Source organism: Somniosus microcephalus, chromosome 7 (assembly GCF_052327205.1).
Source record: "Somniosus microcephalus isolate GS21.2 chromosome 7, FLI_Smic_1.0, whole genome shotgun sequence".
NCBI lineage: Eukaryota > Metazoa > Chordata > Chondrichthyes > Squaliformes > Somniosidae > Somniosus > Somniosus microcephalus.
Window position 1 is genome coordinate 142875490 of NC_140993.1, and position 23141 is coordinate 142898630.

At 41.5% G+C, this 23141-nt stretch overlaps 2 protein-coding genes across 8 annotated transcripts in view; both read right to left on the minus strand.

Moving 5' to 3' along the window:
* unm_hu7910 (un-named hu7910) overlaps positions 1-23141 on the minus strand; it is a 426260-nt gene that overhangs the window by 328128 nt on the left and 74991 nt on the right. The gene's annotated exons all lie outside the window — the stretch shown is intronic.
* Positions 15009-23141, minus strand: part of LOC147114919 (uncharacterized) — a 65215-nt gene continuing 57082 nt past the window's right edge. Inside the window, exons 1-2 of one of the 2 annotated variants that reach the window (XM_085993031.1) lie at positions 22812-22920; positions 15009-16236 (exon numbers count right to left, since the gene is read on the minus strand). In XM_085993031.1, coding sequence (XP_085849157.1) covers positions 15845-16236; positions 22812-22848 — 429 coding nt within the window. In that variant the 5' untranslated portion in view covers positions 22849-22920 and the 3' untranslated portion in view covers positions 15009-15844. Of the gene's footprint in view, positions 16237-22811; positions 22921-23141 lie in introns of those variants that run through there. The other variant, XM_085993030.1, reaches the window with a different exon arrangement.

Here is a 23141-nt window from a genome sequence, read left to right on the forward strand (position 1 = left end):
TGGGGGTTATGAGAGCAGAGACGCCAAGCCACATACATTATCAGAAGCTGTAGATGAGTGGAAGGGAGGGGAAAGGGGGGGGGGTGGGGAAGATGAGTGGAAAGGAAGGGTGCAGAAGAGGCAGAGGGAAAGTAAAGGAAAAGGAAAAGGGGCAGAGGAGGAATTAGAAAAGTCTGTCAGGGGAACGGCAAGTTCATTAGCAGATATGGGGACTGGAGACCAGCCTGAAAAGTCAGTCAATGGAACGGGTCGTTTGAGACCTGAAAAGATCAGCACTGGGAGTGTGTGGATGCAAACTCTAGGTAGGAGATCGGACCGGAAAATGAAGGGATGGGTTACAGTCTGGCCGGTGCCCCCTTCCTCTATTTTAGGATACTGATAAGTTTCATGTGCCTCTATCCCCAATAAGATTAAGAGACCTTTCTACAAAAAGATTGATTCTGCATTGCCATCCAGTGGATTTTAATGGGGCTGCATTTGCTTAGACACATCTTCACCTTAAGACCAAAAAGACAGTTCCAAAGTGCTTCAAACTAACTTTATGTAACAAGTCTTTTGGCATTACAAGTCCCACTCAGCATTTGTAATATACAATAGATATCAACAATTGTGTTTTTCTGTTACGAACTCCTCTCAGACAAAGAGCAGCTGTGAGGCAATACATATGGTTCTTTGTTGATAGCTAAAAGAAACCAAACAGAATGGATTCTTTTTAAAGAGTCAAACACGTCTTTTGAGTGTATATATTTAAAAAAATTGTTTAGCCTCAAAAATGATTTATGTTTAAAAACTGGAACTGCATAAATGAACTTAACATTTTAGGTTATATTAAAGACTGTATAAGTTTGAGATCAATAATAATTTGCAAACATATTTAAACTGTTGAGCTTCTGTACACCTAGCACATGCTAGGAATAAATATCAAGAAATTGTGCATATCTAGTCTGTAATTAATACATAATTTATTCATTTTAATTTTATTAGTTTTCATTACTTTTAAGCAGAACATTTATGTTTAAATGCTTCAAGAGTAAAACAGAGGAACCAACTAACAATGAGGAAAATGGTTGCAGAGATAAGAACATAAGAATAGTAGTTCATTTGGTCCCTCGAGCCTGCTCCGCCATTCAATAAGATCATGGCGGATCTTCTACCTCCTCACCACTTTCCTGCACTATCCCCATATCCCTCGATTCCCTTAATATCCAAAAATCTATCAATCTCTGTCTTGAATATACTCAATGACTGAGCATCAACAGCTCTCTGGAGCTAGAGAATTCCAAAGATTCACCACCCTCAGAGTGAAGAAATTTCTCATCTCAGTCCGAAATGGCCGACCCCTTATTCTGAGACTGTGACCCCTGGTTCTAGACTCCCCAACCAGGGGAAATATCCTCCCTGCATCTACCCTGTCAAGCCCTGTAAGAATTTTGCATGTTTCAATAAGATCACCTCTCATTCTTCTAAACTCCAGAGAACATAGGCCTAGTCTACTCAATTTCTCCTCAAAAGGACAAGCCCCCTCATCCCCAGAACCTTTGTTGCACTCCCTCTATGGCAAGTATATCCTTCCTTAGGTAAGGAGAGCAAAACTGTACACAATACTCCAGGTGTGGTCTCACCGGGGCCCTATATAATTGCAGTAAGACATCTTTACTCTTATACTCAAACCCTCTTGTAATAAAGGCCAACATACCATTTGCTTTCCTAATTGCTTGCCATACCTGCATGTTAACTTTCAGTGATTGTACAAGGACACCCAGGTCCCTCTGAACACCAACATTTCCTAGTCTCTCACCATTTAAAAAATACTCTGCTTTTCTATTTTTCCTACCAAAGTGATTAACTTCACATTTCTCCACATTATATTCCATTTGCCATGTTCTTGCCCACTCACTTAGCCTGTCTACATCACCTTGAAGCCTCCTTGCATCCTCCTCAACACTTACATTCCCACCCAGCTTTGTATCATCAGCAAACTTGGATGTGTTACATTTGGTCATCTCATCCAAATCATTGATATAGATGGTGAATAGCTGCAGCCCAAGCAAAGATTCTTGCAGTACCCCACTAGTTACAGCCTGCCAACCCGAAAATGACCCGCTTATTCCCACTGTTTTCTATCCGTCAACCAATCCTCAATCCATGCTAGTAATATTACCCCCAATCGCATGAGCCCTAATTTTGTTTAATAACCTGTGTGGCACCTTATCGAATGCCTTCTGAAAATCCAAATACACCACATCCACTGGTTCCCCCTTATCTATTCTGCTAGTTACAACCGCAAAATAACAGATTCGTCAAACAGGACTTCCCTTTCATAAATCAGTGTTGACTCGGCCCAATCCTATTATTTTCAAAGTGCCCTGTTATCACATCCTTAATAATAGATTCTAGCCATTTTCCCTACTACTGATGTCAGGCTAACTGGTCTGTAGTTCCCAGATTTCTCTCTTCCCTCCTTTCTTAAATAGTGGGGTTACATTTGCTACCTTCCAATCTGCGGGAACCATTCGAGAATCTATTGAATTTTGGAAGATGACAACCAATGCATGCACTATCTCTATAGCCACCTCTTTCAAAACCCTAGGATGTAGGCCATCAAGTCCAGGGGATTTATTGGCTTTCAGTCCCATTAATTTGTGACAGAATTTGTTCATCCTAGTTTGGCATAAAAATAAAACAAAAAAGGTGACTCAACCATGGCTAACAAGGGAAATTAGGGATAGCATAAGATCCAAGAAGAGGACATATAAATTGGCCAGAAAAAGCAGTAAACCTGAGGATTGGGAGCAGTTTAGGATTCAACAAAGGAGGACAAAGGGATTAATTAAGAAAGGGAAAATAGAATGTGAGAGTAAGCTTGCAGGGAACATAAAAACTGACCGTAAAAGCTTTTAGATATGTGAAGAGAAAAAGATTGGTGAAGTCAAGCGTAGGTCCCTTGACATCAGAATCAGGGGAATTTATAATGGGGAACAAAGAAATGGCAGACCAACTAAATACATATTTTGGTTCGGTCTTCACAAAGGAGGACACAAATAACCTCCCAGAGATGTCGGGGAGCATAGGGTCTGATGAAAGGGAGGAACTGAAAGAAATCAGTGTTTGTAGGGAAATGGTGTTAGGGAAATTGATGGGATTGAAGGCCGATAAATCCCCAGGGCCCAATAATCTACATCCTAGGGTACTTAAGGAAGTGGCCCTAAAAACAGTTGATGCTTTGCTGATCATCTTCCAGCATTCGATGGAATCTGGAACAGTACCCATGGATTGGAGGATAGCTAATGTTACCCCACTATTCAAAAAAGGTGGTAGAGAGAAAACGGGGAATTACAGACCGGTAAGCCTGACATCGGTAGTGGGGAAAATGCTAGAGTCCATTATAAAAGATGTAATAGCAGAGCACTTGGAAAGCAGTGACAGGATCAGACAAAGTCAACATGGATTTACAAAAGGTAAATCGTGCTTGACTAATCTACTGGAATTTTTTGAGGATGTAACTGGTAAAATAGATAACGGAGAACCAGTGGATGTGGTGTATTTGGACTTTCAGAAGGCTTTCGATAAGGTCCTGCGTAAGAAATTAGCGTGTAAAGTTAAGGCACATGGGATTGGGGGCAAGGTATTGACTTGGATAGAGAACTGGTTGGCAGACAGAAAGCAAAGAGTTGGAATAAACAGGTCTTTTTCCGAGTGGCAGGCAGTGACTAGTGGGGTACCGCAGGGATTGGTCCTTGGACCCCAGCTATTCACAATATATATTAATGATCTAGACAAGAGAACGAGATGTAATATCTCCAAATTTGCAGACGACACAAAGCTGGGTGGGCGTGTGTGCTGTGAGGAGGATGCCGAGAAACTCCAGGATGATTTGGACAGGTTGGGTGATTGGGTGAAAGCATGGCAGATGCAATATAACGTGGATAAATGTGAGGTTATCCACTTTGGTGGCAAAAACAGGAAGGCAGATTATTATCTGAATGGCAATAGATTGGGAGAAGGGGAAGTGCAACGAGACCTGGGTGTCCTTGTGCACCAGTTGCTGAAGGTAAGCATGCAGGTGCAGCAGGCGGTTAAGAAGGCAAATGGCACGTTGGCCTTCGTAGCGAGAGGGTTTGAGTACAGGAACAAGGATGTCTTGCTGCAGTTATACAGGGCCTTGGTGCGACCACATCTTGAGTATTGTGTGCCGTTTTGGTCGCCTTATCTGAGGAAGGATGTTCTTGCCATGGAAGGAGTTCAGCGAAGATTCACCAGGCTGATACCTGGGATGGCAGGAATGACGTATGAGGAGAGATTGGGTCGACTGGGCTTGTACGCGCTGGAGTTTAGAAGAATGAGAGGGGATCTCATTGAAACTTATAAAATTCTGACAGGACTGGACAGACTAGATGCAGGAAGGATGTTCCTGATGGTCGGGGAGTCCAGAACCAGGGGTCACAGTCTAAGGATAAGGGGTAGGCCATTTAGGACAGAAATGAGGAGGAATTTCTTCACCCAGAGAGTGGTGAACCTGTGGAATTCTCTACCACAGAAGGCGGTAGAGGCCAATACATTAAATATATTCAAGGAGTTGGATATATTTCTTAAGGCTAAAGGGATCAAGGGGTATGGGGAGAAAGCAGGGACCAGGTACTGAATTTGGATGATCAGCCATGATCGCATTGAATGGCGGAGCAGGCTCGAGGGGCCGAATGGCCTACTCCTGCTCCTATCTTCTATGTTAATTTCTCCAGTACTATTTTTTTTTTACAAATACTAATTTATTTTAGTTCCTCATTCTCGCTAGACCCTTGGTTCTCCATTACTTCCGGGAAGTTTTTTGCGTCTTCTTCCATGAAGACAGACAACATTATAAGCCTCTTCCTTTGATCGAATACTATCTTTAACTTCTCTTGTTAGCCATGGTTTTCCTGTGGGGGGTTTTGTGCCTTAAAAGGAATGTATATATTTGTTATAAATTATGCATTAATTCTATAAATGCTAGCCATTGCTTCTCTACCATCACACCTTTTAATATAGTTTCCCAATCTACCTTAGCCAACTCGCCCCTCGTACCTACATAGTTTGCTTTGTTCAGATTTAAGACCCTAGTTTCAGATTTAACTAAATCACTTTCAAACTTAATATAAAATTCTATCATATTACGGTCACTCTTCCCTAAAGGCCCCTTTACTGCAAGATTATTAATTAACCCTTTCTCATTGCACAATACTAGATCTAAAATAGCCTGTTCCCTAGTTAGTTCCCCAACTATCTGGTATACATTCCATGAATTTGTCCTCTACACTATTACTTCAAATTTGGTTTGCCCAGTCTATATGTAGATTAAAATCCCCCATGATTACTGTATTACCCATGTTACATGCGCCTCTAATTTCCTGATTTATACACTGCCCTACATTACAACTACTGTTTGGGGGCCTATAAACAACTCCCACCAATGTTTTCTGCCCCTTGCTGTTTCTTAGCTCCACCCAAACGGATTCTACTTCTTGATTTTCAGAGCCAAGATCCTATCTCTCTACTGTCTTTATCCCATCCTTTATCAGGACTACCCCTCCTCCTTTTCCAATTTGCCTATCTCTTCTAAAAGTTAAGTATCCTGGAATATTTAGTTCCCAACCTGTGTCACTTAGCCATTACAGAGACGTGGTTGCAATTAGATCAAACCTATTAATTTCAACTGAGCTATTAATTCATCTATTTCGTTGCGAATGCTTCGCGCAGTCAGATATAATGCCTTTAGCTTTGACATTTTTCTATTTTTCCCTGATGTCACCTTAGTCACTGAGGCCCTATTACCTCTCTGTCCCTTCCGGACCCATTCTGCTTATTTTTACCAAAACTTTGCTCTAGAGCCTTGACATTTCTCTCACTGCTTTTAAATTTACTCTTTCCTGAATCCTCCCACCCTCCCTTCATTAGTTTAAAGCCCGGTCTACTGCCCTAGTTATTCGATTTGCCAGGACACTGGTTCCAGCCCAGTTTAAGTAGAGCCCGTCCCAATGGACAGCCCCTTCTTTCCCCAGTACTGGTGCCAGCGCCCCATGAAGCAAAACCCCTGCCTCCCACACCACTCTGAGCCATGCATTTAACCTTCTAATCTGCTTATCCCTATGCCAACTGGCGCGTGGCTCACATAACAATCCAGAGATTACCACTTTTGAGGTTCTACGTTGTAATTTGGACCCCCAACTCCTCAAACTCTCTCAGCAGAACCTCATTCCTAGTTCTACCTATGTCGTTGGTTCCTACGTGGACCACGACAATTGGATCCTCCCCTTCCCCAGTTCTTCTCCAGCCGCGAGGTGGTGTCTTTAACAGGCAACACAACCTTCGGAACTCCCGGTCACAGCTGCAGAGAACAGTACCTATCCCCCGACTATACTGTCCCCTACCACAACTACATTCCCTTTCACTCCCCCCCCTCCCTCCCTCCCTCCTTCCCCACCACTTGAATGGCTTCCTGCTCCAGGGTGCCAAGGTCAGCTTGCTCATCCATCGTGCAGGCTTTTCCCTCATCCACACAGGCAGCAAGAACCTCATACCGGTTGGAGAAGGACAAATTCCAAGGCTCCTCCAGCACTGCACCTGGAGTCCCCTTACCTGCCTGAGTTGCAGTCACATCCTCCCGTCCCCGACCTGTACCACTACCTAACCTAAAGGAGTGTGACTGCCTCCTGGCTCAAAGTGTCTAGGTAACTCTCCCCCTCTCTGATGCCCCGCAATGTCTGCACCTCAGACTCCAGCTCAAAAACTCTGATCTGAAGTTCCTCAAGATGCAGGCACTTACTGCAAATGTGGTTGTCTGGGATCACAATGCTCTCCACAAACTCCCACATGCTGTAGTACCTGAAGGCACAAATTTTCCACTTCTGTATTGCTGACACACACTGGGAGAACACATCAGGAAATTGTGCACCCCCAGCCGATAATTCTCTGTCCATTCATTTCAAGCAGCAGAAAATTTATGCTCTCTTCTTAAGTGCTCTCAGATCTCAGTGATGCCTCAAATACTGATAAGTCAGTGTCACTGATAATACAACTTGGCATAACACTCCTGTTCTTATAAAAGCTCCAAGTCAGTGAGTACACTATAGTGTAATCAATATAATTAAAAGTTTTGTATGTGGCATACAGCATACTTCAAATCTTTATACAACGTTTAAGATCTGAATGTCATACTTTAATGACTGGCTTAAGTAAACAGGATCTGTTCAGATAATCAGCTGTTTTGGTAAAATACCTAGAGCTAGGAAAAGATAATGCTACCATTCAAGGTAATACCTTCATCCAAATCATTTTTTCAAACCTAGCAACTCAAATTTCCCATACAACTTTTGCAAAGTAGCTTCAGCAGCAATCTTCATTTCTAACTTACTGAGCATATCTCCCCAATAAACATCATGCATGTAAAAAAAATGCTGGGAAAAAAAAAATACACTAACCTGAACTATATTAGAAATTACCCCTACAAAAGGTTCCCATGCATCGCACTGCCCCTTTTTCTGAGACCTGCAACTTGAATATTGCTGCATCCCCCAGTTTGCATTGTATTCAACCTGGATCTTGCCTGAGTGGAAAGGTACAGCAAGTACCATCAGTGTCACCCAGTGCATCACAAAGGTGAATGTACATTAGGCCTAATGGTATCAATTGCAAAATGTGGTACACTGCTCTCCACCCCTGCCCCTCACCCCACCCTTCTGTGCTTTGGTCCTAGTACCCTCTGCTTTAACTGTAATTCATTGTCCCAATCACTATGTTCCATTACCATCCTGTTAAGCGCCAGCCAAAAACTTCACAACCCAGCCCAATCCCATCACTTTCCCAGCTGTATGCTCAGACCGAACCTCTATTCTGTTGACCCTGAACTGAACTTTAAATTCCACTTCCTAGCCACCACAAAGATGACTTATCTCCACCTTAACATTGCCTGCTTCCACCCTATTTCACTCCCACTGCCTAAAACCCTCCTTCTTCATGCCTTTGTCACATCCAGGTCAATTACTTCAATGCTCTTCTCAACTCTCTCCCAAGATCCTCAATACAAACCATAATTTGTGCAAAATTCCACCACACAGCCTATCCTAGACTAAGGCACATTCCCCAATCATTCGTCTTTTATTTGCATCTTAATACTTCAAATTTAAAATCCCTGTTCCTGGCTACAAATCCCAAGGCTTTACCTCTCCCCACCTCTGCAATTGCCTCTAACCCTACATGCTAGCGAATGGGCTGTACTCTTCAGACTCTGCCCCACTGAACTCCACCTTCACTAAAACTATGCTAACTTCAACACCCTACCTTGTTACCACTTCCACCCCTCCACCACCCCAACCCAACTTCAAATCATACCTCTTTAGTCATACCTTGGGTTGCTTCCCCAATTCTTCTTGTTGCTCAATGTCCGGCTTCAGCTCTTTGAAATGCGCTGGGAGCTTCTATTATATTGAAGGCGCTATGTAAATGTAAGTTGTTATTTGATAAAAAGATAAAACTTCATTTGTAATTTGCCTTGCGGGTTGCCAGTTAGACAAATTCATTGGTTATTTGCAGTTTTAGCAGGATTCTCAATAGATATTAGAGACCTTTTTTGTGAATTTGCAACCATCCCATAACCAAAGGCATTTCCACACATTGCACAGCCCTCAGCCACCTCAACGTGCATCAGCTACATTGCATGAAACAGATTTGTGCAATGTTTATTTCATTTAATAATCTGGTAAATTAGACCAACCTATTGCTACCAACTTTAGTGGTCCTAAATGTGTATGTTTCCTTTGGTTGTTTGGAGAAGCCTAATCTAAATTTGATTCAAAACTCCATTAAATATATTTTTACTTTGATTTCATTTCTACATGAAGATGTGACAGCATTAGGACCCCCTTCACTGACCTTCAAACAGCTATTCAACTGGAACAGTGGCTTGAATGGAGTTTTTGCAGTACTCTCAAGAAAGTTTGCTGCTATCAACAGTACAAAACTAAGCTGAAGGTTACATATCTCAAATGCAAGCCAAGCTATTTACTGTCAGTTATTTATACATATACAACAGCAATTCCTCTTGGAAGTTAAGATTTTCACCACAAAAACAAATTAATCTTAACTCAAAAAGTCCTGGTGTGTTTTTTTTTCAAATTTGTGCAATATCAAATCAAACTTCTCATATTCAGAGATGAAAATTGCCCTAAACTACTGCTACAGTTAATTATTTGACAAAGTAGCAGAGACACATTAGGTGAAAATTCAGTTTTTATTTTCTGTTATTCCAAAGAAATTTCCACATGGTGATTTTTTTTCCAACCTTCTTAAATTATATTCCTTACATGGGGTAAGTTTTACCCATGTATTTATATCCATTATAGCTTTTCCATTATCGTGCTCCTCTGATTTCCAATCTACAAATGCTGAGCTTTGATATACAAGTGATAATCTTTTCATTATATAATCTAAGAGCAAATTATGACTATAGCTTAAGACAAAGGAGCAGAATTTAAAAAGTTAGTATTTAAAGATGAGGCCCACCACTTTCAAGAGCCACCGCAATTACTAACCTAGACAGGTTGTCTTACAAAATCCTGTGAAAATCGGATAAAATGGTTTGCTAAACCAACAGCAGCATTATCTAATACACAACAGTTTAAAAATAAAGAGATTGATAAAATAATTGAGAATGGAACATGGATTTTCTTTTATATAAACGGCAGAACAAAATCATTACCCTAAAGAGACAGAATTATAAAACTGAGTAACCCCAACACAAAATTCTCTCAATGTAATTTTGAAACTGATTTGAAGTCAATGAGTAGACTGTAGATAGCAAAACTATTTTAGTAGATAATTACCACAGTGCAAAGACGGGGCAGGACTAGCAGTTTAAATTTTTTATATTCAGTGCCCCCTACTGACAGGGTCACCACACAGTAGCCGCTGATGTCCATTGACTGGGACTTGGACGCCATAGAAATGCGATGGTGCGTTGGCAGAATCGTGAGGGAGTGGCTACGTACCGTGTCGGGGTGGACGAAACTCTCTGTGCTCCCGCTGTCGATCAGGCAACTGGTGGCGCGGCCGTTTACCGCGATATCCATCATGGAGCTGGATAGATGGTGAGGGAGGGCTTGATCCAGCGTCACGGAGGCCAGTATGTGGCTTAGTGAGTCACTATAGTCATCCGCCGAGACGGTGGTCGGTTCCGGTGACGAAATGGCGGTTGAGTGCGTTGGATACGATGGCGGCGGATGCCATGCGGCCAGGGGTACACAAAATGGCGGATAAGATGGCTGCTCCCACGGCCCGCACGCTGCGCTGCTGGCTGGCTTCCCCTTGCAGGCGTTAGCGTAATGGCCTTTCTTCCCGCAGCCCGAGCAGGTAGCTGTCTTAGCTGGGCAGTGCGCTCTGGGATGTTTTAACTGGCCACAGAAATAGCATTTTTGGGCCTGGTTACTGGGCATCGAAGCAGTTCTTACCGGAGGCTGCTGTCTCGGTTGGGTCGCTGCAGCGGTTGGTGCCGGGGGCGGCGGTCCCGTGTCCCACGGTTTCGATTGCCATGTCTCGGCGCCGTTACGGGGGTATGCCTCGAGGTTTCGGTGGGCCTCCTCTAACGAGAGCGCAAGGGCAATGGCCGTCTTCAGGTCGGGTTCCTTGCTTTCTAGCAGTCTCTGCCGGGTGTGGTCTGACTGGAGGCCCCTGACGAAGGCATCACAGGCGAGTCCCTGCGCGTGCTCCACAGCCGTTACCGCTTTACAATCGCAGTCTCTGCAGAGTGCCAGTAGCGCCCGTGCAAATGTCCCTACCGATTCTCCCGGTTGCTGCCTGCGGGATCCCAAGAGGTGTCGGGCGTAAATTGTGTTCACTGGGCGCGTATATTGCCCTTTTAGTAGCTCGAGGGCCGCCACGTACGTATTAGAGTCCCGGATTAGCATATATACTTGATGGCTCACCTGGGCGGTCAAAATTTTCAGTTTGTGATCCTCCTCTGTAACCTGTGAGATTGCGAGGAAGGATTCAAAGCAGCTCAGCCAGTGTTCAAACTTGGCTGATGCACCCACCTCTTGAGGGTCGAGGTCCAGGCGTGGTGGTCTGAGGGCTCTCAGCAATGTCTGCTGTATCCGTTGCTGTTGTTGCTCCTCAGGTGTCGCCATTTAACTTTTAGCTAATAAAATTGATACGCTTATCAATTACTTCATAAAAGGTGATGAGTCGAAGAAGAGATGACGAGTCGAAAGAAGAGATGAATAAGGCTTTTATTAGCTAAGAAGAGACCATGCTTCTTCGTGAGTGACTGAACAAGTCTGAACGAAACCCACACAGTGGTGGGTGGAGTCAGCTGAGGCATGCCTCCATACACAGCGCCACCCAGAGGTGGCAATATACAATAGTGGTTTACCACAGTTGAGTTGGAGCAATTATCAGTAATATTGACCAATATTTGAGGGGGAAATTAACTGCAGTTTTTAAGGAGCCATTCCAGTGTTCAACTTACCAAAAGCCAAATACTGCAGTGTTGAAAATAAAGAACAGTTTTAGGCAAACAATAGCTCACAAGAATTAGCTGAGAAAATGCATTACTTCATAACTATTTTGTTGATAACATTTCTGCTGATTATTTGGTGAAGCGTGGAGAGTACTAGTGTCCAAATATATTTGTTAAGCAACACTATGCACCAAGTCAGCTGTTTCTTACTCTGGCCAAAATTCTTGTGCATTTATCTTCTTGGCAAGAATTAGATTAATCTAATTAATGAAATTAAGAATTTCTACCACAAAGCCTACCTCTGAGCAAATAGGTTTATATTGCAGTCATTGGGATGACCTTTGCAACAATTACATTTACTTATAAATTCTCGGCAGGAACAATGTCATAAAATATAGGGGACACAGAGTGCTTTGACAAGAATTAGAAGCAGCTGAAAATTATTGCCAGTAATAAAATGGACAAAGTTGTGTGGCAGCAAAAATAATTATCACCTGAATTCCCTTTATGTATTCCATGCACGCAACATGGTTGCTTCTTGTAAAAATGGACTTACTTTGTAGCTATTGTTCAAGTATATTCATCTAATTTTAAAATGGAGGGTGGTTTGCAGCAGTAGAGTGCAGGACAGGGCAAGGTATAAAAACTAATTCCTGTGCAGTCTTGCTATCAAACCAACATTTCTGGGAACTGTAAGCATCGGTGCACACGGGAACATACAGTCTAATACCCAGGTTAAATGCTTCAGCTGACACCAATCGGTCTGGGCATCTTCACAAACTTGAGGCTCAGACTTCTCGTATGCAAAAGCTGCCAATTGAAAATATTGTTAGAGGCATTTCGAATACAAAAACTGCTATTCTATAGGCAAGTTTAATAATTTTCTTATAAATATTGTAATTTGTATGGCTTCATCTGTTCTAAACATTAATTTTTATTAGTAAGTGCTCAGCTCATCAATAAAAGCAAAAATGGCAGCCGGGAAAATTTCCAAATATTTTAAGCTATTAGCTGACTGCTCGTTTTGATTCATAATTTTTTGAAGATCAGGATTGGTCGTTTCCATTCTTCCTAAACACTTGCTGATTGGTACGTTCCCCACATGTTCAACTGAAGTATGCTAGAAAAAGCAACAGGCTAGAGGCATAACATATTAGATCTCTTGTGGCATTGTGCACAGTGAGTCATAGGATACATCGGAATAAAAATGGAACACATTTAGCTCACTGCCCCAAGTTCTAACCTGTTTTCCAGCAGTGAGCTGATCAGAGGATTATAGGAGGGTGGATAGAGGTGGCAATGAAAATGAGTGTGGGGGGGGGGGCGGGGTCTGTAAATGCTTCCAATATCAAACTGGGGCACCAGGAGGAGGGGGGGGGGCGGCGGTGGTGAAGTAGAGAAAAGAATGATGGCAGGAGTAATTACAGGAAGTGTGGAGTATATGCAAGACTCAATAAATTACTAGGGGTAGGCTTAAGGCCATACTACACAGGGCAGGGGTGGAGCAGGCCCAAAACTGGGTGCTGCAGATGGCGAGCTGGTAGGGGAGACAACTTAAAAGATCTCCGGTACCTTAAATACCCGATAAACACAGCAAACTACTCAAAATTTGGATGAAGAAGAAAATGGTAGATGGACATGGGTGACTCAGACCACAGGGGCAGGAGGCAGACAACTGCAGCATGACAGAAATAAGGTTTTCCCTATTATAAATTGTTGACACAATGGCCTTGATTATAACCCCCTTCAACAGAAAGAATGGTACGTAGAAGGGGGTCAAGGTTAAGCCAAGTCTACTTACCCACCTGGCAACATCATATCTTCAACTTTGAAGTCGGCCGAGAGACCGATGCATTTCCACGCTGGCATCCGCTGTAAAAGCCCCTGTCCAACGCTAACTTTATGCCTAGGACTGTTCAGTTGGGTCCTTGGTCTCTTCCCAACCCGATTTCCTGCTCCCACCCACCAGCCCATGTCAATCCTGATCGTTTTGGGAGACACACTGCTGCATTATTTAAATGAGGCCCGGGAGTTAAAATGGCCTGGACCTCAGCGTGGGGGGTTTCCCTCCCGCATGCAACCCCGCTCATCCCAAACACCACCCTCCCCCACCACCCCAGGCTAAATTCGAGGCCATTAACTCGAGTTCTGCCATTATAAAATGTTGACAAAATGTGACATTTAAAAATCCTGACACTGGAAGTAAGTTTAATGTAGACAAGAAATATACACTATATAGGAGACTTTTAATATATTATAGGTACACTATCCCCATGCACTATTACATCTTCGTGGCATTGCTCATGGTTAAGTCAAATGATACTGTTTTAGAAGGACAGGAATTTTATGCCGGAGAGGGACCATTTTTATAATAGAAATTTCATAGAAACGATCCTGCTTTACAAAAAAAATTCAAATACAGGAAACTTTGGTTTATCCGGAGGTTGTATGTCCGGAATACTCGATCTAACGGCAAAGATCAGGAGCCATTTTCTATAAGGTTTTTTAATTCTCATTCTTTTTTTTCCCCCCAGTCAGGCACTGCAAGGTCAGTAGCTATAGCAACAGCTTCAGCTAGAGACGCTTGCAGCTGCAGCCGACTCTTTAGAAGCTGTTGCTAAGCAACAATGTTTGTTGGCAGATACGGAGATGAAAACCTCTGTATGCTTCAACATTAACTTTGTATGTCCGGCAGTTTTGATAGATCGGCAACACGCCGGTCCCATCGGTGCCGGATATCACAAAGTTTCCTGTACTGCAGAGATTAGATAAACAAAGTTTCCTGTTCTAGTAAGACATTCATAAATTCTAAAGAATTAATTTAATCATTCATGGCATTATTTACAGTGCAGGAAACCCATCTGAACAAGCTCATTCAGATATTAAGGAGTCTGCAATTAGAGCAGTACAATCAGATTTTTTTTTTTTTAATCCAGAAAACAGTTGGAAGAAACAAATTCCAATAAAAAGTATTGAAGTTTTGATCCAAGCTGCACCATGAAAACTCAAGAGTGATCTACAATATTACTACAGTACCTCAATCTTCAATTGGCCTATCAAATTCTCCCACATTTTTCACACAATAACAATCATTGTACAGGCCGTCATAAACTGGGCCCGAGGGCTTTCGAATCCTGGTTTTACCACTTGCAACGAGAGAAAACTTTTGTAAATCCCACAACCAGGCAGCTTTGAAGAAATTTATGACTACACAGTTTTCAGCTTTTAATCAAGTTTACTTTTGGCATAAATTGAGTCCTCAGGCAAGCAACTTGCATCTTAAAATCACATATCCAGGACTTATCCATTGATCTTCAGACAGCTAGACCTCCTCTTTTGGGGGAAGAGGAAGAGAAGAGAATGACTGCCACAGTCTTCAGCCGAGGCCAATTTTATAAAGTTGGCCCCATCTCCAAAGTGGAATGTGGGATCTGGGATGCAGTGAAAAACCAAGCATTTCTTTTTAATAAGGTCAAGGTTAAAATATTAGTCTGAGACCATGGTAAAGGAAAGAGACAGCACAAGCAGAAAGATTTAAATTTATTCAAATATTTTTCTGGCATTTCCTCTAGTTGTACAGATTTATTATAGTGATAGACCATTTCAACAACAACTGTAATATTAGGGTGTGTTTCAGCATCAGCAAAAAAATAAAAACATTTTTGAAAGTGCCAATCCAAAGAACTCACATACCCCTGCCTAACATTTAAACACAGCTTAAGGATTGAAGTTACAACAGAGGAACACGAGGAGCAACAAATCTTCATTACAGTACAGGCTGCAACTTAATTGAAAAACTGCAATTTATACAAACTGGGTTCTTTCAAAAAGCTAACATCTTAAGAAATTTGAGAGAGACAGATCACAGATGGCAAGATAAATTTTGCTTCATAAAAGGTGATGTTTTAATAAGAACTGTACAAATTCATACATTAACCCTAGAGGCAAGTTCACACAATCAGAACCTCAGGGGATGTTTTAATAATGAGAATTCAGTTTTAATTCATCACTTTAAAAAAAAATAGAAGCTACGTAAATGAGCTATAACTGGTACTACTATACTAATGAAATGCAATATTTCCTGTTCTATGTAGCAATTTTTCAGATTCACCATTTTCATTAGCTATACAAGAACTGCTACCAAAATGCAGAAAACTAGTGTGGTTTAGCAAAACATATATTTTTACTAATCAGTTTAAATTGCTCAAGTTCAAGCGCCAAAGCACTACTGTGTGGAATTGCATCAGTTATACCAACAAGGTATGGTACACACTGTTGAGGAGATCTACTAGATTGCTGTCACAGTGCAGGTCCACAAAGGCAGTAGCTTGATCAATCTCTCACATTATGGGGATATATTCATTTCTTATTCCCCTTCTTTTCCTTTTTATTGATAGTTTTAACCTCGAGAGACTTACTGGGTTCCTTTTTATCTTTCACATGCACATTTTTTGCACCTCGGAGCTTCTCAAAAAACTTTTTAACCTTCTCTTTCAAGGACTCAGGTTTTTCCTTTGATTTCACTTTCTCAACCTGGTCTTTCTTCTCTTTTTCCGACCCCTTTTTCCTCATTTCAGGTTTGTTCACAAGCTTTTCTTTTTTCAGTTTCACCACTTTCAGCTCTGCCTTTTCTTTCTGCGCTTTCTTAGACTTCTCTTCCTCAGCAGCTCTTATAGGTTTGGGTCTCTTAGCTTTCTTCTTTGTTTCAGCTTTCTCTTTTGCCTTTGTAAGCTCTCTTAATGCTTCCTTCACTTAATATTTGAAGGAAAATCAAAATAGATGAATGAAAAGCTGTACTTTTAGAAGGAACATTTTCACTCTAGAAAAACAGCCTGGATTGCAGAGTTAAAGAGCTGCTTTACTCCATATAATACTGGGTTGGGGGGGGGGGGGGGGAACCATCAGAAGCCCATGAGTGTTCTGAGTATTTTGAATTTGGAGGAGATCATACTATGAATTACAAATACAGCATGAAAATTCTGTAGGTACTGCATCATGGGAGGGATGGGGAAGGAAGTCTGTCCTGGTATATAAAATGCTCCTTGTATTCAATTAGTTTACTAATAAACAAGCCAGTCAAACAGAGTTGTAGTTAAATTGAGTGATGCAATATGAATTTTAGATTGGAAAAAGTATGCTACTAAACTGTCACTAGGATTTCAGCAAAGCTTAATGGTGCACGTGAAGTTTTCACACAATCACACTGAGCATGTCAATATCAAACAGCAAAATTATAGATTTTGTCCTTTTGAGCTGTGCCTAGAAAGGATATTTTGAGCAGCATAGCCTAGGGACCAAGAAATTGATAAAGGGAAAATGGAACATGAGCACAAACTAGCAAAAAATATAAAAACAGATTGTAAAAGCTTCTATAGGTATGTGAAAAGGAAAAGACTGGCGAAGGTAAATGTAGGTCCTTTACAGTCAGAGACAGGAGAATTTATAATGGGGAATGAAGAAATGGCAGTGAAATTAAATAAATACTTTGTTTCCGTCTTCACGGAGGATGACACAAAAAACCTCCCAGAAATACGAGAAAACCAAGGGCGTGGCAAGAATGAGGAACTTAAATAAATTAGTAAAGAAACAGTACAGGAAACTTTCGATTAACCGGCCCCTAAATAACCGGAACGCTCTATCCACCGGCAAAATTCAGGAGTCGGTTCAGGTAACTTTTTTTTACTTTTAGTTACTTTTTTTACTCCATTTGTTGCTGCGCAAGGGTGTAGCTGAAGCTGTTGCTAAGCTACAGAGACGCTTGCAACTTGTGCCGATTGTTTTGTAGCTGTTACAGGGTTTGTTGCTTTATACGGAGCTCTGAGCTCCGTATCTTTTACTATAGCGTTCGGTTATCCGGAATTGTTGATGAACCGGCAACACGTCGGTCCCGTCCGTGCCGGATACCAGAACGTTTCCTGTACTAGCAAAATTAATGGAACTAAAAGTCGATAAATCCCAAGGACCGGATGACCTACATCCTAGGGTTTTGGAAGAGGTGGCCATTGGGGATAGTGGACGCATTGGTTGTCATCTTCCAAAATTCTATAGATTCGGTAACGGTTCCTGCAGATTGGAGGATGGCAAATGTAACTCCGCTATTTAAGAAAGGAGGGAGAGAGAAAACGAGGAACTACAGACCTGTTAGTCTCACATCAGTAGTTGGGAAAATGCTGGAATCTATTATAAAGGATGCAATAACTGGGCACTTAGAAAAACTAATAGTAAGATTGGGCAGAGTCAACATGAATTTATGAAAGGGAAATCCTGTTTGACAAACCTATTGGAGTTCTTTGAGGATGTAACTAGTGGAGTAGGCAAAGGGGAATCGGTAGATGTGGTGTATCTGGATTTTCAGAAGGCCTTTGATAAGGTCACACACAACAGATTGGTGAACAAAATTAGGGCACATGGAATTGGGGGTAATATACTAGCATGGATTGAGAATGGGTTAACAGACAGAAAACAAAGAGTAGGGATAAACGGGTCTTTTTCAGGATGGCAGGCTGTGACTAGTGGGGTACTGCAAGGATCAGTGCTTGAACCCCAGTTATTCACAATCTATATCAATGATTTGGATGAGGGGACTAAATGTAACATTTCCAAATTTGCTGATGATACAAAGCTAGGTGGCAGTGTCAGTTGTGAAGAGGCTTCAAGGGGATCTCGACAGGTTCAGTGAGTGGGCGAGAACATGGCAGATGGAATATAATGTGGATAAATGTGAAGTTATCCACTTTGGTAGAAAAAAAAACAGAAAGGCAGAGTAATTCCTAAATGGTGAAAGATTGGGGAATGCAGATGCTCAAAGGGACCTGGGTGTCCTTGTATGAGTGAAAGTGAATGTGCAGGTGCAGCAAACCATTAGGAAGGCAAATGGTATGCTGGCCTTCATTACAAGAGGATTTGAGTACAGGAGTAAAGTCGTCTTACTTCAATTATATAGGGCCTTGGTGAGACCACACCTGGAGTACTGTGTACAATTTTGGTCTCCTTACCTAAGGAAGGATATACTTGTCATAGAGGGAGTGCAATGAAGGTTCACGAGAATGATTCCTGGGATGGCAGGACTGTCGTATGAGAAGAGATTGAGTAAACTAGGCCTGTATTCTCATGAATTCAGAAGAATGAGAGGGGATCTCATTGAAGCATACAAAATTATTACAGGGCTTGATGGGGTGGATGCTGGGAGAATGTTTCCCTTGGCTGGGGAGTCTAGAACCAGGGGCCACTGCCTCAGGATAAAGGGTAGGCCATTCAGAACTGAGATGAGAAGACATTTCTTCAGAGGGTGGTGAATCTTTGGAATTCTCTACCACAGAGGGCTGTGGGGGCTCAGTCATTGGGTATATTCAAAACAGAAGTCGATAGATTTCTGACTAGTAAGGGCATCAAGGGATATGGCGATAGGACCGGTGAATGGAGTTGAGGCAGAAGATCAGCCATGATCTCATTGAATGGCAGAGCAGGCTCGAAGGGCCGAATGGCCTACTCCTGCTCCTATTTCTTATGTTCTTAGGACAATACAATGGAAGAAATTTGAGGTGTTAAATTTAAAACTGCTTTTATATTGGTCTTTGTTCACATCTAGCAGAAATAAACCTGCTAGATTTTTTTTTTTTTTTAAAACATGAAAGAGTAGCCAGAAGACCTGTTCTCTCTCTTCCCCCACCCCCACCTCTCACCCCTGGATATTCCTAAAGCTAGTAATCTCACTGCTCTAACACACACTGATGTCATCAGCATGCATTCCTGCAATTACTGTCCCTGTAACGACATAATGACACCACACTGGCCAAAATTCCATGGCCGGTTTGAGTAGGAACAGAATGGCAGGCCTGCAGGAAGACCAGGTGCACATTAGGAAGGATCACACTTTAAAGCATCTTGGATTAAGTGTTTTTTCTAATATAGCATATTGTAATTAGCCAAATAAGCCGAGCGGCAACCCAGCTTAATAAGTTATCGAGATGACTTTCTCCTAAATTCTAGAACTAATGTTACTAGGTTCCTGCAAAATGCATGTAGCAAACAATCCTGTATCATGATGCTGGTAAAGATACATTAACAATTGGAAACAGAAACATAAAACACAACTCATGCAAAGTATTGCATTTAAATTTTCAAAACTTCTCAACAGGCACCTCTTCTCTCTCTCTCTCTCTCTCTCCAGCAGCTGGGTTTGTGCCTATTTAAAAAGATTTATTTTCCCATAAAGTAGTCCTCCAGACTCCGCTATTCCAACACTCTCCTGGCTGTCCTATCCTTTATAAACTTCAGCCCATTCCAGACACTTGAGCACATAATCTATGCTGACACTTCCGTGCAGTACGGAGGGAGTGCTGCACTGATGTAGTCACCATGTTTTGGATGAGGACTTAACCAAAGCCATATCTGCTCTCTTAGGTGGACGTAAGATTCCAAGGCACTATTCGAAAAGATGTTGGGAAGTTTCTCCCAGTGTTCTGGACAATATTTCTCTCTCAACCAACATGACTAAAAAAATTATCTTGTCATTTACCTCATTGCTGTTTATGGGGCCTTGCCATGTGCAAATTGGTTGCAACATTTCCCTACATTACAACAGTGATTTTACTTCAAAAGTACTTAATTGACTGTGAAGCACTTTGGCATGTCCTGCAGTAGTGATGGACGCTATGTAAAGGCAAGTTTTTTCTTTTTATCTTTCGTGCCTATATCCTAACCCGCACCAAGTCCTGCCCACCCATTAACCCTGTTTCACTGACCTATGCAGGCTCACGGTTTCCCCAATGTCTCAATCTCTGTAATCTTCTCAAAAACTACAACCTTCCTCTAAGAAGTCTGACTCCAGCCACCTGTGCATTCCTCCACTTCACACCACCACTAGCAGCAGTGTTTTCAGCCACCTAGGCCCCACATTCAGGAATTTCCTCCCCATATTCCGTCAAGACCCTTCTCAAAATCCACTTTTTTAATCTTCCTAAAATCTCCCTCTTTGACTCGGGGTCCATTTTTTCCTTACGCCTCATTGAAGCATCTTGGGACGTTTCTCTGTTAAGAGCACTATACAAATTTAAGTGGTCATTCATTCATGGAGGAACAAAATATTTGTTGATGAAACATTGGAAGTGTAGTGTCTTATCTATTTAAAGCACTTAGTAAAATTATACTACAATTGCGGACGGTTTATTAGCAAGTCCAGTATCAGCATATTATGCTCTTAAAAAATAAAAGTAGTCTATTATTTAAAGTAATGCCCTTCTCATTACGTTCTTGGCTTCATTTGATTACTTTCTACAATCCCCAGTCCTCATTTTTGCCACTATTCTTTGTCCTGACACAAGGCTTTCCCTTTTATTTAATACCAATCCTAACCTTTCCCATAGGCCATGATTACAACCATGGTTGTAGCACTCCAGAATTACCTCCTTTGTTTTCTTGAATAGATTCCACATCCAACTTGCAATTTTCACTACCAATTGGCAGTGACACTCCATCTGTAAGCCTGTTTTTGAAGTAAACAGGTTGTATTGGGACCAGTAGATCAGTTGTTTTCGAAGTGCTGATATTGCCTCCTCTTAATAAAAAAATGAAGCGTAGCACTTTACAAATCGCCTGATCTGCAGGTCTATTCTCACACTATGCATGCCTGTCTGAACATTTGTAGCTCATCTGCCCCTGTATTCTAAAACTGGAACCATGAAACTGCACATAGAAACTTACAACACAGAGGAGTAATTCAGCTCATTGTGTCTGTGCCAGCTTTTTAGGACAATTCATAACTAATCCCACTGGTCTGTTTTCTCCCCAAAGCCCCGTGTCTTCCTCTGCTTCAAATAGTTATTGAATTTTCCCTTAAATATGCACTGGCTCTGCCTCAACCACTCCATGCGGCAAAGCATTCCATACTCAGAACTAAAATGTAAAAATCACCTAACCTGTTCTCACTCAGTGATACTTTTCCATCCATGACTCATCACATACTAACCAGAGGAAATCATCTTTCCATATTCACCTAATCTAAACTCTTCCTAGTTTTAAAAACTTCTTAATAAATCTCCTCCTAGTCATCTGTTTGCCAGCGGAAATATTCCCAGTGTCTCAAGTTTCTCCTCACTATAGTTTCTCATACTCTAGTCAATCTATGCAATGAAATACGCTCTCTATGGCTTAATTAATGCAATGTACAAATTTCTCTTTTTTTTGCTAATAATCTCTTGTTTGGAACCTTATCAAATACTTTCTGGAAGTACATATAGACATCAATAGACAACAACCTATCCACAATGTTAATGTTAAAAAATTCAACTACATTAGTCACATTAAATACCCTTCACAAATCCAAGCTGACTGATACTTGCCCATGTACTCAATCACTGTTTGATAGATTCCAGTAATTTCCTCACAATTGTGTTAAACTGACAAGTCTGTGGTTTCTCGCTCCCTTCCTTCTTAATTAACGGAGTGCCATTTGCAATTTTCCAATCCAAAAGCACAATACCTGAATCTAGAGCGCTTTGAAAAATGACTAATGTATCTGCAATGTCCTCGCCTATTTCTTTTAATATCCTGGGGTGGAATCCATCAGGTACTGGAGACTTGTCAATCATAATTCCCATTATTTTCTTCATTATTTTTTTCCCCAAAAAACTTATATTAAATCCACTATGTTCCTTCCCTCGACTTATTTTTAGGTTCCTTTGTATCGCTGGTATTTTGTCCTCTTCCCAAGTACTAAATTAACAAGTCCACCATTTTCTTATTATCCATTTATAGTCTCACCTGTACCAGTCTTTCATGGACCCATATTCCCCTTTACCACTATCTGATGTATTTATATAAAGTTTTGCTGTTAGCTTTGATATCACTTGCAATTTATTTTATGTTCCCTTTTGCACTTTGTATCGCTTTGTTGCTATTTATAACTCGTCCATCTGCTGAATTTTCACTGTTGCATTTGTGTATGCCTTTTCTTTTAGCTTGATACAGTCTCTTACCTAATTTAATGACCATGGTTAAAAAACAAAAGCTTCACCTGTGCAGTTAAGAGGCAAGTACACTGTTCAGCATCTTTCCATTGAATGTATACTCCCATTCCTGGATTTTCCTCCCAAAATGTATTACCTTATACTTAACCATTAAATTTCATCTTCCACCAGTGTCAATTCCACTAACCTACCCAAGGCCTCTTGGAGTCCTCCTTTTTGTTTGTCAATCCCCCAAATTTTATATATACCAAGAACAAAAGTGAACCCAGCACTGGCCCCTGGGGTATACCATTTCCAACCCTTCTTCTGTCCAAGCAACATGCATTTACTCTAACACGGTGTCATACACATCAACCAACCTTCTATCAATGCTTCCATTTCTTTTATACCATACATCTGAATTTTTGTAATAAGTCTCCTTTGATGCAACTTATCAAATGCCTTCGGAATATCCACATTTCCTCATCTACTTCACATATCCAATTGGTCACTTCAAAAAATCTATAGGACTAAGCAGATGCATTTGGTCACTCCCTTTGGCTCAAAAGCTCCTGACAGCATGCTCACATCATCAAGATATATGCAACGTGCTAGTGAAGACAAAGGCGGCAATACAGTAAGCTAATATTTCTATTTGATGTCTTTAAGCCTGCCTCCGCCTCCCTGACACATATCCTTGTCCTGAAAGA